Genomic DNA, 14,627 nt, shown 5'->3' on the forward strand with positions numbered 1-14,627 from the left:
TCAAATTGGGAAACCTGATCCTACACCCTGGTGATGGTGACAGCAGAGGACTCTTCTGCCACTCGGCCACATGGACTTAAGGCAAGACAGTCTGTTTGGTACAGCAAGGCTGGGAAATCCCAGTAACGTGCCAGAAGTTCCTGCCAGATGCTGCACTTCACTGAAACAGGATGCTGTGCTGCTCTAGTCCCTTTGCATTTGGGTGCAGACACTGACAATACTCCACAAAACTGCATGACAAGGTGGTTTTATTTTGGTTCATTAGGATAGTCACTAGTAGCATTCTAAATAGTCTTGCATGAACACGGTACATTTAGGGCTGGCATCCTAGTTAAGTTTTTCCATAGTTTCAGTTCCAGCATGTTCTTCTGCCAGCAGCAGGAGCTTTGTACTGTGGATAGGGCAAAGCTCCTCTGTCTAGTAATTTTAACACACAAATTGCATTAAGTTTATGTTGTAGAGAGCATGTGACACGAGGGCACCTTTACCTACAGATATGCTGGAACAGGGCACTGCATGCGAAGAGATTCTTAAAATCTACCTCTGCTTCCCTCCCCCTTCACCTCAAACTGCTCAGGCAATCATCGTTTAGCTGGAGGTGTGTGTTTGATTAGCAGACATCGTGTACTGTGATACAGCCAGAACTTCACACCCTCCCCACTCCACCCCCCAAAGTACTCCAGCTGAAGAATCAAGATGTTGCAATTCTTACTGCTTTTGCGCTTTCTGAAGCAGCACAGACTGGCTCCCTGGAAGCATTTATAAGTACATGCAGGGCTGCAGAAAGCATGCTCTTAATAGCTCCAAAAAAAGCAGAGTAGCTTTGTGCAGCCACTGGGCAACCTCACGTAAGTGACACTTCCTGCCACTCCTTCCAAAACAGCGGTTCGCCAGGCAAGAGCCGGCTACAAAGAAAATCGCAGCTGAGTCCAAACTTTCTCAAGAGCACCCCTCTCCACTGCTTGACATGTCGCAGGTCACAGCCTGAAGAAAAGGTCTTAGTGCTTAAACCCCAAAACTGCAAGAGAAGGGCACAGTATTAACTACACACTGAAAGGAACTCCCTTTGTCAACCCCCATCGGCATTTTTCAGCCAGTATGAGCTAGAAGCTAATTCAACCGCAGGCCAAAACAAACTCGAAGGGGAGAAAGCATACGAACACCAAGAATTACCTCATGCTGCTTAGTTACTTTTCTGCTGTAGCATTCAGCAACACTTTGCTGCCAATTATTTTGGCTTACACAATAAAAATTACTTACGATCATTCAGATCACTTTGTACTTCAAGTACCTCGGGATAATGCTACAGGCAACCCTGAAGCTATTCCTACCTGCCCAAGGTTCCTCCAGCCTGGGTGTAGTACTTGTTATAATCCAAGCGCAACAGCAGTTGAGCTAAGTCAGAGTTTATCTGATGGTTGCGAACGCTAGAGAGAATCTTGAAGAGCAGTGACGACTGACGACTGAATCCCTGTAAGTCAGAAGAAGTCAGTTGTCAGTTTTGGGCACTCAAGAGCACAAGCCAGCCAGCCTTTCATCTGTGTTCCTGCCTAAACAATCCTTTAACAGCCTAAAGAAAATAACTGCTGCAAAGAAGTGATGCTTGTGGTCCAGTATGAGGTAAGCTGTCAGCTGCAAGCTTTACTAGGTGTTCGGTACCCACAAGGAGGGGGACCACCCCGACAGGTAGCCACCCCCTTCCTGTTCCAATAGGGTTATTTCTGCGTATCTGCCCCTATTCCTCCTCTCTGTGCACACAGAGTTTTCTACTCGGGAAGAGCTAATTAATTAAAATCATTGCAAGCACTTGCATAGGAGGTCTTGGCTCAAACTTGCTCTGGTTCTGCAGCTGCTAAAGCCAAGATGGCTGCTCCGGCAAATGCTTGCATGGAAACAGTCACCTTCACCAAAATGCTGAGTTGCGCAGCTCCCCGCTCATCTAGTGGGCCCAGGTTCTGACTGACCAGGGAACAAAAACTATGGCAGAGATCCAGAATTTCATTTAAGCAGTGGAAAACCTGCAGAGGATAAAAAGTACAAGATGGTTGTTTAAACAGAGTCCAAACCCAGAGAAAGGTGTTAGTACCTGAAAAGTTGCAGCGCTTATAATGAAGATGTTGCTGATAACGTTTCCCAATCAGTAAGATGTTAAGGCACCTGTAGCATTTTTATAAGGTTTTCTACAGAGAAAGGATGTAAATGTTATGCTGCACCCCACCTCCAGCCTTTTGCAGATATTACTGGGGAAGCAGTGATTGGCATAAGCCACCCACCCAGGCAGACGTCGAACGCTGGCTCCCCTACGCAACCAGCAGGCCCTTCGGCACTGAGGGGGAAGAATAAAGCACAGCACGAGCTGGGGGTCAAGGCCTCGGTTTCACTGTTCTCAAAACTTGGGATTTCTTTTGTATCAGTTGGTGAAGGTAACTTGCTTTCGAGAGTGTTAAGCAAGCCCAGATGTCTCAGACATAACTACTGGCACACTTAAAAGTTCCAGAGTGGATAATGAGCATTCTGCCACCTTTACGCTACAGCCTTGGAGACTGAGGAAAATAACGGAACAGCCAAGACGGGCGGTATCACTGCGTCTCATTGATACCAACCTTCTTCGGGAATATTTTTGTGAAGCTCCATGGTTAATAAAAATACTGGCAACACTGTAACATATTTTTTACTAAAACAACAATATGAAAAGACCCTTAAAGTCCACTCAGGAATATCTCAGCTATTTTTATTCTCTAAGGTACAAGAGGGAATTTTTCTTAATCTAATGCTTTTCCGAATGAGTCCCTCAGGAATACAGTTCCCAGTACTACACTAATTAGTAGTTCTTTAATAAATTGCCTGCGAGAAAAACACAGCAACGAAATTTAAGATAATAAGCTTAACTGAACACTGGAATAATCTTGATTTAAAACTGGCAGGAATGCAGCATCCACACTCACTGACTGTATATTAAATGATCTTAATTCAATTATCTCTTCTAGTTTATACCTGCTTTATTCCTAGAATTGTGATTTCTGCTCTGCAGGAGATTATCACCGATCTGTTTTAGAAGAGATGGTTTGTCCTAGCTGTTCAAAAAGGCGTGTTTCTTAGGGTGGCTTGGAGAATTTGTAGAAAGAGATGAAACCAAGACCTACTTACGGGTTTTAGGAGGATGAAAGACTGAGCCAACAGATTACTTAAGAAATGATCATGAGCCAATCGTATACTCTCAAAATCCCGTGTGGCATTTATCTGCTGCAGAAGTTGTGAGAACTGAGATTCCAGTACATCCACCTGATGGATACGTAAAGAAATTTCATTACTGTCTTGAGGAATGGGAGTACTTCCAAACAGCCAGAAGTTTGGTGTAAGAAACTTTCCTTATTGCTACTCTTCTATTAAAGGTGGAAGATCACCTTCTGTCTGCCTGCTGAATGGGGAATTATATACAACAGTAGTACATAACGTGGGGTAGCGGGGACAATTTTTGATGCTTAAGTATTAAGTAGAAAGAGACATAGTCGCTTTCTTTAACTACTGAAAAAGCATATAGCTAGCACATAAACAAAGGTCTTTGCCTGTAGCCATAGTCACCTCTGAATTTTACACTGGGAGCTACTATCTGGAGTCTGAGGGCAGAGGCCGCAGTGCAAAAGCTCAGCCAGGTCACTGCAGCATCCCGGAAGCCAGGCCCCCGGTCCCGCTGCTATGGCTACAGTGACCCCGCATTCTCACAAACCCACGCTACTAGTAACTAACCGGTGTTTAAACTTGAAAAGTATTTTTTACTTCAAATGGTCAGAATATGGCTTCAGTTCTTAAAAACACCCCAAAAACCAAAACCCCAAACAACTTGTCACTTAAACTGGAATTCACTTAAAGCGACAAGGGCAGAAGCCAGGATGGTATCTTAATGCTGCTACTTCAGAGATGACTATGGCTTCTCACTAATGTTTCGTAGCACTAGAGACACAAAACTCCTGCATTTCCAGTAACACTCACTGATTCACAAGCCCCAAAACTTAATTGTAGCACTAAGCCTGGGAACTCAGAGAAAGTTCTAGACTCATTCCAAAGAAAATCCTGATTTCCTTAAAGCACAAAGAATCTCAGCCCTGAAAGACAGGACTTGGAGTGCTCCCTCCATGCACTTCTGCTGGTTCCTGATTAACTGATACGCTTCACCTTTCTCTATAATCCTGACCTGCAGATAATACTGAAGATTGTCCACAAGGAAGGCCATGTGGTCCCTCAGACGCCACTTGATGGCATCCGTTCTGTTCGATTTCAGGTGTTTGCGTTGCATCTGGAGAGCCCAGCAGTGCTGCAGCTCAGCCTGGACTCGTCGCACACTCAGCAGGTATTTGAACACAACATTGTACCTACAGTCAAAAAACCACAAAGCTGTTTAAGATGAAAACCTTCCTTGGGTTGTTAAGGTTTTCCAGTATGTGCACCCAAGACGGGAAAAAGGGAGAGGAGATGGCAGCCTGCCAACAGGTAGGGTAGGTCAGGTGGTGGCCTATCTCAGGGTAACATATTTCTGCTTGTAACTGACCTAAAAAATAAAAAGTTAATTTCACCATAAGGAGGGAAGAGCTGACAATGTTTTGTCAGAACAGCACTGTTCCTAAATAGCGCCGGTCTGTCAGCATCCTGCAGGTCTAACTGTCATCACAAGCGCCCTCAGTATCAGTAAGTGTGAAGAGTCATTTTAAAGTTCAAGGGGCAAGAAGTAGGGCTCTACCTTTCTCTCCATAGAGAGGAAAAAAAACCCCAACACACTAGGGAGTGCCTGCGGTCAGGGAGCCTACAGGTAAATATACAGAGACCATACCTAGTACTTACTTCTCCAGAACAGCAGGAGTGAAGAGAATATGCAGTGGCCATTGAACCTTGTAAGAAAGGCCCAGAGCTGCCCACCCAGACGCAGGGGCTTCACGTGGGGATAACTCTCGGGAAGGCCCATCACGAGTCTGGGATGTATCTGAAAACAAACGAGGTGCTGAGTTAAGTCGTCTTCTCAGTCAAGACAACCATGGCAAAGAAGAAAAGGGGGAAAAACAGAGTAAGAAGAGCCAATGCAGGCTAGACCATCGCATAAGGCTGCAAAGGGACAATGGTAATTTTTCTTGAACTTCAGAGAAGGGTGAGCAATAGGACATGAAAACAACGTCATCACCTCCCCTCTTAACTCACTACTAAATACACAAGTAGATACCTTTATGCTCCTTTCCATGATACTCAATGGTTAAGTGAAGCAGAGGAAGAAGGTTGTCATCGTCTAACAGCACCTTATGAGCAGACTGCTGAAATGCAACGTTGACATCTGACAACGAGAGAGCACAGATATCAGGACAAGATGCTGCAGCTAGTGCTGATCTTATACCCATTAATTATTTATGTTTGGCCATAAAAGACAACCCCGACATGCTGTTTACACTCGTTTCATTTCATTGCGGTTTCAAATATGGAGAGAAACCTGCCACCTGAAAGTTCCTGAGGTGTTATTTTCACCCACTCTGTGAGACATGCTAATTCACAAGTGCTGCTCTTTCAAAACTGACGACAACATCTAGAGGATGACAGAGCTTTTCTGTACTGGACGTGGCTAAGCACCTCCCTGCTATACCACAGCGAGGACAGTTTGTAAGTGAATAAGCAACACTCACCGTGCTCAGTTACAGCTGTAGGTGGTGTTTTTAGCATGTGTTGTGCAGTGTCAATGAAGGCCTGAAACAGCTCACCTCTTCCCAAAAGGTAAAAGTCTTTTATAATCTGTGGAGATTAAGTTTTTTGTATATAAGCATATGAAAAACTAAGCAGAATTCCTATCTGATAGCATCCATTTTTATTATTGCTTGGACAACTGCCATTTCAAAACACAGCTGCAGAGCTCTGAATTTCACCCAGTGCCCAAAAAGTCTACGCTGCTTTTGCTTCAAGATGCAAACTACAAAGCCACATACACAAACCCCTCTAACTCTGTCTCTACTAAATTTATCACACTCTGCTCGTTCTTGAAACCTAGGAAATGAAAACAGCTTTACCTAAAAGAATAAAGCACAGAATCTAAGACAGTACAGTATTTAATGGGAAAGAGCCATTAAAAAAAAAGAATATTAAGCTAGCAGTTACGTTACCTTCAGTTGTCCTAGTAAATCTGATTCCTCCACCATCAGTTTCCAAAGATGCTAGTGAGGAAACAATAACCAAACAGGTTTATCTAAACCCATTCAGTGAGAACAGCAGCTGTCTTAAAATACTTGTGACGCACACAAAAAAGCACCTACATAAAATGCTATACAAAGCACAAGAGAATGCACTAGGAGTCTGTGCGTAGGCAGCCCATGCTACTAGTTAGAACACTCTTGATGCACACCAGACCAGCAAGAAACTCTTAGAAACATTAAGATCCATAGCAAAAAATAACCAAATTCTTAGGAAATCAGTTCCACCCCAGCTCTGTTTTCACTTTTCTAACCTCCTCATCTTCTCAGGTTCCATACCCCTCCCACCTCAAACGAAAAAAAGATTTAAAATTGCCAAAGCAAACAATCTGCCCAGTGAGACACCATCTATTATGCTGAAAGCACGATAAAAAGTTCTTAAGTAATTTCAAGTGAAATTAAAAAATACATGACATTTCCCTTCTTTCCCCCATGAAAGCCCACAGCATTTGTAAATGTCCTTTTGTCACTGCAGCTTGGGGTAACACGAAGCTTTGAGCCCCATAAGAACATGAAAGCTCCCTGCAACGTTCACATGCTTGTTCAATCGTTGATGCTAAAGAGCCCCCTCCTCCTCCCAGCCCTTCACAAAACTGAAGGGCTCCTCAGCCTGCGTAGCCATGACCCTTCCGAGGATCCTCACCTCGGCAACGGTGCTCCGTATCCAGTCAACCACTGACTCAAAGTCCACCAGACTAAAGAGCGGCTGCTGCTTGAGCCGGTGTAGCTCTGCTGCAAAAGTGTCCTCCTGGTTTTTTAGGATGGAGCCTGTGCAGTGAGAAGAGTGTTCTGATCAATAAAAAGAAATGCCTTTTGGAGAAGCGCAGAGCCCTTCCAGCACAGCGGGGCAGAAGGCTGTCCCCGCAGCACCGCCTCAGGTCTGGCAAGGAATGCGAGGCTGAGGAGGCCTCAAAGTACAAGTACCAAGGTACAAGACTACTACTGCTAGTACAGTTACGGCACAGACACTTGCCATGGCAGTGCTGTGGTATGAGTAAAAACCCAAATATTTTCTATGTAAATGACAGCCGCTAACAGCCCCCTTCCTAGGGCTGAGCTACATCTTTGAACCCACAACTTCTGCGCCACGTTAACCAGTTGGTTTGGTTCTCCACCCACCCAGCCCCTTTCAAATCAATCCCACTGCTTGAACTTGGGAATTATTTTTTTTTTTAAACCAACTAAGCTAGACAAATTCCTTTTCACCTCACCTCTGCTAAAGCAAGCAAATAGTCTAATTCAATAGTCCTTTGTTCTCTGCAGTGTCCCTTGAGTCATTTGAGTACTTTTGCATAGACAAGCACGATAAAGCCACCACCACAGTCCTCCCCAATGGTGGAGGAATACATTTCCAAAACCATCTCCAATGTAAACTTATCTCTCAAAGAGAACCGCCAGCTGGAATTCTCTCTCTTGCTTGTCTTAAAGGCTCCATCTTGATCACTTGTCTTCCGCAGCCACCTTTGAGACCACTTTACAATGAATCTCTTATGTTTGTGGACGTGTTTTAATCCTACGACACTGTTCTGCAATGCAACACTCAGAGCAAGATGTGCCTTGTGTCTGTCTGCACCCTTCGGGGGCAGGGATACAAACTGAAAAGAAAACACGACCTTCGCAATCGCTTTATTTATCCAGAGCAAATCACATAGTGACTTCTTGCTGGAAACCTGGAGACTATGTTTGGAAAGTGCTATTATCTACTCATCCTCTTATACCGCTCCTTGGAAAGAAACAGAACACTGGGACCACTGCTCTGCCCTGGCAAAACCATCCGTATGGTCTGAAGAATATCAGCCAATAGTCAGCAACTGTTGAGGAATAAGTTAACACAGGCTTTTGGAAGATACTTTTCAGGCACTCATAACTGAGCAAAGGCCACAAGAAAGACATTCCTTACCTTTTCTGGTCAAGTTAACATTTTGATTCTCAAACATCTGTACAGATTCTCCCACAAAAAGGATTTTCTCAGCAACTCGCACAGGAATGTATGAAGGCAGCATTTCTACTCGCAGAGAAAACTGTTTTAGAGATGGAGCTAACATGTTCTCCTCCTCAATCAAGCGCTGTTAGAGACCCCGGGGGAAAAGAAATCAAACAAAAAAAAGTGTGAGAAAACCAGATAGAAAAAGCGTATAAAGGGTGATGTGGTGTGTGTGGGAGGGGGAATCCAAGTACACTGCAAGTAAGCAGAAAGGCAGCAAACCTGATCTGCCTCATTTAAGTAAGGCTGCAAATTTCTTTATAATTCCGGTACACTAGATCTCCCTAGAGAAGATGTTGCTTTCATCAGAGAGGGGAGCAGAAGCAGGAAAAGGAGAAGCTAAACCTTTGTGGAATAGCAGCAAATTGGCTCTCCCAAAGGATAATGTTACATCAGCAAAAGAAATTTTTGTTGCAACTGCATTACATTAGGTTTTTTGCAGCCGTAACAATGTTAACAGCATTACCAAAAATAACCGTTTGCTACACCCATTCCTGTACATTTTAACACTGCTATAACGCTTGTGATACAGGCCAAATGTAAATACATCCACCGGCAAGCAAATAGGTTAAAGAGCTGAAGGCCTGCTAGCATAAATGAGGCAATTTTCTCAGTTCCTGCAAAAGGTGTTTAAAGCAATGCAGTAAGATCTTTTAGTTGAATATATCAATAAAGAACTCCAAGTACAGAGGCAAGATTTTCCTTCAGAGAAGCAATACTGATTATTTAATTTGGCTCTCTTGTTACTGGAGAATTAGGTTCCTTATTCCATAATCCAAAAAGCACCGCACTAACAAATCTGTGAGAACATTTGCCATCTACAGAATTCTTCATTTTAATAGGAGAGTTCATTGCAAGTTTGTATACTGATGTTAGAAGCTCAGCAATTCTTAAGATCCTTCTGACACTTTTAGTTGAGGAAATACCCAAGTATTTTATCCATCTGTCCCATCAACACTCAGGATTTCTTACTTTACTCTCCGACTGAAGAATTGCCAATACTGTTAATCAATAGTACCGAAGAAGAGAGTTTATTAGGCTGTCTTGGTGCCTACATTTTCCACCATGGATCTAGAAGACTTGCCAGTATTCACATTCTTCCTATATCACATACAGTGAAATAATAGATTTTTCACTGTCTTTTAAAGTTTCCCTTGGTTTTGCCTGTGTGTAGCCTGTCCTCAGCAGAGACTGTCTGCACAGGGTACTTCATGAGTGTGCAACACAGGCTGTTTCAGGGGTGAATCTTCTGCCTGTTCACAGCGAAGCTGCATGCAGCACACTAACACCACGGGTACCCAGGAAATGTTTTCTTGCAGTAAACTAGAGCGTGAATTTACAGAGTTGCAGTTGCTCCTCACTGCTCCCGATGCAGACACTATTCAGATGCACGAAGTGAGGGAGATTACTCCACTGAGGAAGCTGCTCTGCACGAGGGCACTATAGTGGTACGCCATCTACACGAGGAGGAGTTACGGCTGACAGGTTGCTCCCTTGCTTAACTTAGCATCCTGCGCGTGTTCTTAGCATCCTCTTGAGTCCCACAGAGCACATTTTTCCCCAGTAATGTCAGTGCTATTATCCTGTTGGGTAACGTTTGCACAACAGATGGTTGTGCAAGAAAGGTACCTGACCCGGCTGCCAACAGAAAGGGTGCAAATCAGGTCCACGCCCAAGCTCCCCACACCCTTTCCCTGACAATTGCTCACACTACCACCAATGCCTACGTGGAGCAGATCACAGTGGTGACCGAGTCAGTAAGAGCAGGGTGAGTACAGCACTGCCAGTCACTTGGCATCAGGTTATGGATTCCATCCACAGGGCTTTCTGCCCCGAGATTATCCAACTGTGCCAAACCGTATGTCTCTGTCCTTTATGCCTAGCTGCAACCTATTACAATATTCTGTTGATTCCCACCCTTCAAGGTCCCAGTGTACGTCCAGTCCAGCACAGCTTGCACTGAAGCAGAAGACAATACATTTCTTCTTTTGTTCCCTAAGGACCAAAGGATGCCAAGCTACAACTTGCAGTCTTACCAGGTCCTGCAGTTCTCGTAGCTGTTTTCCTGTAAGTCCTCCAATTCCTAGGTCATCGTCATCTTCCTCAGGTTGGCTAGGGACATTCCCAGAAGACGGGCCCTGTTTGATAAAGAACTCTTCATGCTGGTCTAGCAGCAATCCATGCAGCATCCATGCAGAGAGCTGCTTATACATGACTCCATGACACACAGCCAGAATCCTGAGGTCAAGAGAAACAAGACAAGTGGGGCCTTTGCATACAGCAATCAAAACCTCATCATACATCACTCTGGAAAGTCCAGTTAGTCAGCTAGACAACGTGGCAAGTGCTAAATGGCTAATGTGGAATTTTATAATTTTTTTTTTCTTTTTAAACAGAGGAAGGTAGACCAGCTTTGTTTTGCAAAGCTAAACAAACATATCCTCTGAATATGTGACTTCTCCATAGAGATCTGCGGTACCTTCCCAGTCCTGCTGTTTCTACTCAATTACCGTTTCAGCATGAACACAAGTTATCTCTTAGGTAGTCTTGACTTTCTCCCCAAGGACATACAGACCCAGTAACATTCACCCAGGCACACTTATCCTTTTGAAGGATCAAAAAACCAGTAACAGGTCTACCATATGCAATACGGTTCAAGCAGACCTCAGAAGAAAACACTGGGTCTGAACTTCCCTCAGGCCCAAGTCTCCGAAGTCCAGAGAAAGCCTGAATCCCTGCCTTCAGCCTGCTTTAGATAAACACTGGGGACCGTGACAGTTTTCCTTGCATAGACTCTCCTACTTTTATATCACACAAGCCTGTTTTCCATGCACTCTTTTCACAAGTAAGATGCATACTCTGACACTAACTCCAGTTACTACAAAAGAATGAAGTAATAGTAGCTTTATAGTATCTACGTACTTTTCCAGAGCACTGCGAACAGGAGGCAACCCCCCACAGCTATGTTTGTGGACTGTCTCTAATATCTGACATCCATGAATCTGCAGAAAGAAAACATGGTTAGACTAGGTCTGTTATTTGGATCTTTACTGACCTTTTCAGACATTTAAACACTACGCTAACAAGAAAATGCTGTAACAAGCTGCAGAAGTCTTACAGAAAGAACGATGTAATGTACATAATGTAATGAAGAAAGAGGCCTTCTATGTGTGACTCTACACACAAGCTTCTCTCAAAAATTTCCCTTAACAAAAAGCAAGCTTCTCTGGATTCTGAAAACATTAGCTTCTGCCTTTTTTTTTTTTTTCTTCTTGTGACAGTGGGAGAAAACACGCAGAAAAGAGGAAATCCCAACCAGCAGCAGCTCATACTATGAAATATATTGTGATTATAAAATGCAAATCATCAAAGATCATGCTGATAATGCAAAAGTCAAATCCAGTGTAAATGGATTTGCAAAATAGTTACTCAGTACTTACAGTAGTACTAGAGGAATAGGGCACCCATTACTGAAAACACATTCTTTTCTAGTATTAAAGGTCTGGGATGGGGTCAGAAAGAACTTCATCAGCTCAAGAGGAAACTTGTTAAGAGAAACTACCTACAATGTTACTACTGTACCTTCTGAGTCTTGATCTGCTCAACCATGACCATCACAGAGGGGAAGAGTAACTGAAACTGCAGAACAAGGAGCAAAATACTGCATTAGGTTGCTATGAAGGGAGAGAGAAACTATACATGAGTAAATGCGGACAACAGCTGATTACATTAATTTAATGAAACTATCATCTGACTTTCCCCACAAATTAGAAACATGACATGAAAATCTCTAGGAAGTCTGTCCTCCCTCCATCGGACCAAGATGCCTGAAGTTACTGTATTGCAGCTGCAGTTCAGGCTAAACAGAGACAGTGAGGAAGATGTGAGGGTCAAGGTGGAGGACCTAAGCTTTGTGTCAAAGTGCAAGTGTAGACTCAAGGAGCGATAAGAGTAACCAAAGAGCACAGAGAAAGAATACTACCTGTTCATTAATATGACATACCTGGTCCAAGGAGTAATTAACATGTGAGATGGAAAGATGTGGGTCAGCCAGAAACTGAAAGAACAACAAAGCAATTAATGAAAATTAAAATAAGGTATGGATAAGTAAAAAAGCACGTTTGGGTCTATATTCCAAACCTTTAGTTCCCACAGCTTCCCCCTGCCGCCCCCCCCCCCCCCCCCCCCCATTTTTGGGCTGTCCCCCATTTTAGGCTGTAACAACCACTGGATGGTGACAGTACCCAAGACAGGACAGCTGTTAATCTAGCAGAGATCAATCAAAACCTTTACAACTGAAAACAGAAATCACAACAGTCTAAGACAGCACTGGGCTCTGAGGCAGGTGGGGCACTGAATTGAAGGCAGAGGGAACATAATACTTATTAGGATGAAGAATCATCTCAGTGGCACCTCAGAGGAATATTTTGGAAAATATTCCTGATGTGGAAAGCAGAGTACCTTGTCTTCTCTTTAGATGCTACTACTTAGCCTATTAATTCCAGAAATTACAACTTTCCACAATCTGCCAGCGGCTGGACCGCCTCTTGATCCAAGTCTCTCTCTTTTACCTCTTGTTCTAGGTCAAGTAGTGCCTGTCGATATGGCTGCAGCACTGAATCGAGACCTGTGCAGAAGGCTCGCAAATAAATGCCATGTAATCCACTCTGGTTTTGCTGAGATGGATGATGGTCCTGAAACCAAACAGTAAGATCTATGTCAGCTCCCTCCAGCGCAGGTCAAAAGAGTAACTGAGTTTCTGTGCAGTGTTATACAGCAGCCAGTGGTCCAAACATGCTGGAACACACCTTAGCCCACCAGAAAGTGCCCAGAAAAACACCCAACAAATGCAGAAGTTTGGCACAAGGAGGGTTACTTGTGCAGAGTTATATTTGGCTCTTCTGTGGACGCATGCAAGTGCTGGGAATCACTGGTAACTTCAGTGCTTCTTTGTACCTACGCCATGCCTCTTGGATCTCAAAGCTTGCCACAAGGAGGGTTTACTACATCACAGGGATGTGCATCCTATACACCTCACAAACCCTGCCCAGCCTGCAGTGACCAGAAATTATTGCAGCATGCTTCCCCAAGAATGAGATTTTATATTTGGTTCATTTTTTGCCGTGCTGCACCCTCCCTTGTTTGCACCACACAGCGCTTTCTGGAGCTCTGCTGGGGAATCGCACCCCTCCGTGCTAGTGCGGGTAAGCGCTGCAGGACACCCGTGTGCCGGCGTGCGCTGAGCAGCCGGGCGGCCCGACCAGCCGGGTGCCCGGTGCGCTCTGCCCAGGACACGCAGCGGCCCCACCTGCTGCTGTACGTGGCCCGTGTACTGCTCCACGAACTCGGCGAAGCGAATGTAGTCGGTACCGAGGCGGCAGAGCCGGTTGAGGACGCTGGTCTCGCTGGGGTGTAGGAACGGCAGCTCTTGAGACACCTGAGGGGGAAACGGTGGTGAGGGGGGGGCGGACGGCGGTGAAGGGACGGACACACAGACGGCGGGACACGAGCGGCGGAGAGGGGACGCGGGCGGCGGGCCGGGCCGGGCCGGTGGTGAGGCGGGGGTCCCGGGCCGGGCCGGGCCGGGCCGGGCCGGGCCGGTGGTGAGGCGGGGGTCCCGGGCCGTACCTGCAGGCCGCCGCGCTTGCTCCAGGTGAAGGCCGCCCCCGGGTACCCGCTCAGCGCCAGCAGCAGCTCGTGGATCATCCTGCCGCGCGCCGCCGCGCGGGCTGCTGGGAGGGCGCAAGGGCCGCCGGGAAGGGCGCGCGCCCCCTGCGGGAGCGGCGGCGGGCCGGGCCCTGCGGCGGCGGCGGGCAGGGCCGGGTTGCTGGAAGAGTCACCGGGAGCGGCCGAGCGGACCGAGCTGTGAGCGGGGCCCAGCCCTGGGCCGCTCCTGGGCCCTGTTGGCCTGGCGTGCTGCGGGGGGCGGCTGCGGTGCTGGCCGGTGCTGGCCCGCCCTGCCAGGACAGGGGCATACCTGCAGCCTTCTGCGCTGATCTGTCGGTTTGGTATTCCTTACCAGGTTTCTTTAGCAGTTTCTCGTGTTACTTGTCAGCGTGTTGTCGATGCCAGCTTTACCTTTCCCCATTTATTAGATGTTGCTTTCCTTCACTTTCTCTCTTAACCCAGGCAATATTTTAATCAAAACTGCCCACTTTCAAAATTGTGGCGTTATCTGGTAAGCTGTGTTTTATCAATCATTTTGTTCTCTTTTTCCTTCCTTTGGCAGTGCTTTTCTTCACGTTCGTTTTTACTCTTCCTCATTTTGAAGAAATTAGCATGAAGTACCATGTACCAGATATCTGCTAACTGTCCATTTTAAGTTTATGTTTGGTTTGTGATCAGCTTGTCACAATGAGGTCTGAAACATAGGAAGAACTTCTGTTACATTCTTACGGGGCTGATTAAGTTCCTAGTACTTTGCC

General features: G+C 45.6%; 1 protein-coding gene across 1 annotated transcript; it reads right to left on the reverse strand.

The window, feature by feature from the left end:
* Positions 1-231: 231 nt before the first annotated feature.
* TUBGCP4 (tubulin gamma complex associated protein 4) lies at positions 232-13,957 on the reverse strand. Its single transcript, XM_055817895.1, has 18 exons — positions 13,831-13,957; positions 13,511-13,639; positions 12,774-12,896; positions 12,206-12,259; positions 11,785-11,841; positions 11,125-11,204; positions 10,239-10,440; positions 8,119-8,284; positions 6,862-6,986; positions 6,132-6,182; positions 5,661-5,766; positions 5,210-5,317; positions 4,837-4,975; positions 4,193-4,370; positions 3,148-3,282; positions 1,902-2,018; positions 1,332-1,471; positions 232-1,018 (listed from the first exon to the last, which is right to left on the reverse strand). Exons 1-18 carry the CDS (start codon positions 13,906-13,908, stop codon positions 1,006-1,008), a joined length of 2,001 nt encoding a protein of 666 aa, XP_055673870.1. The 5' UTR covers positions 13,909-13,957; the 3' UTR covers positions 232-1,005.
* Between the last annotated feature and the right edge of the window lie 670 nt (positions 13,958-14,627).

The sequence above is a fragment of the Falco peregrinus genome, chromosome 1 (assembly GCF_023634155.1).
Source record: "Falco peregrinus isolate bFalPer1 chromosome 1, bFalPer1.pri, whole genome shotgun sequence".
Classification (NCBI taxonomy): Eukaryota; Metazoa; Chordata; class Aves; order Falconiformes; family Falconidae; genus Falco; species Falco peregrinus.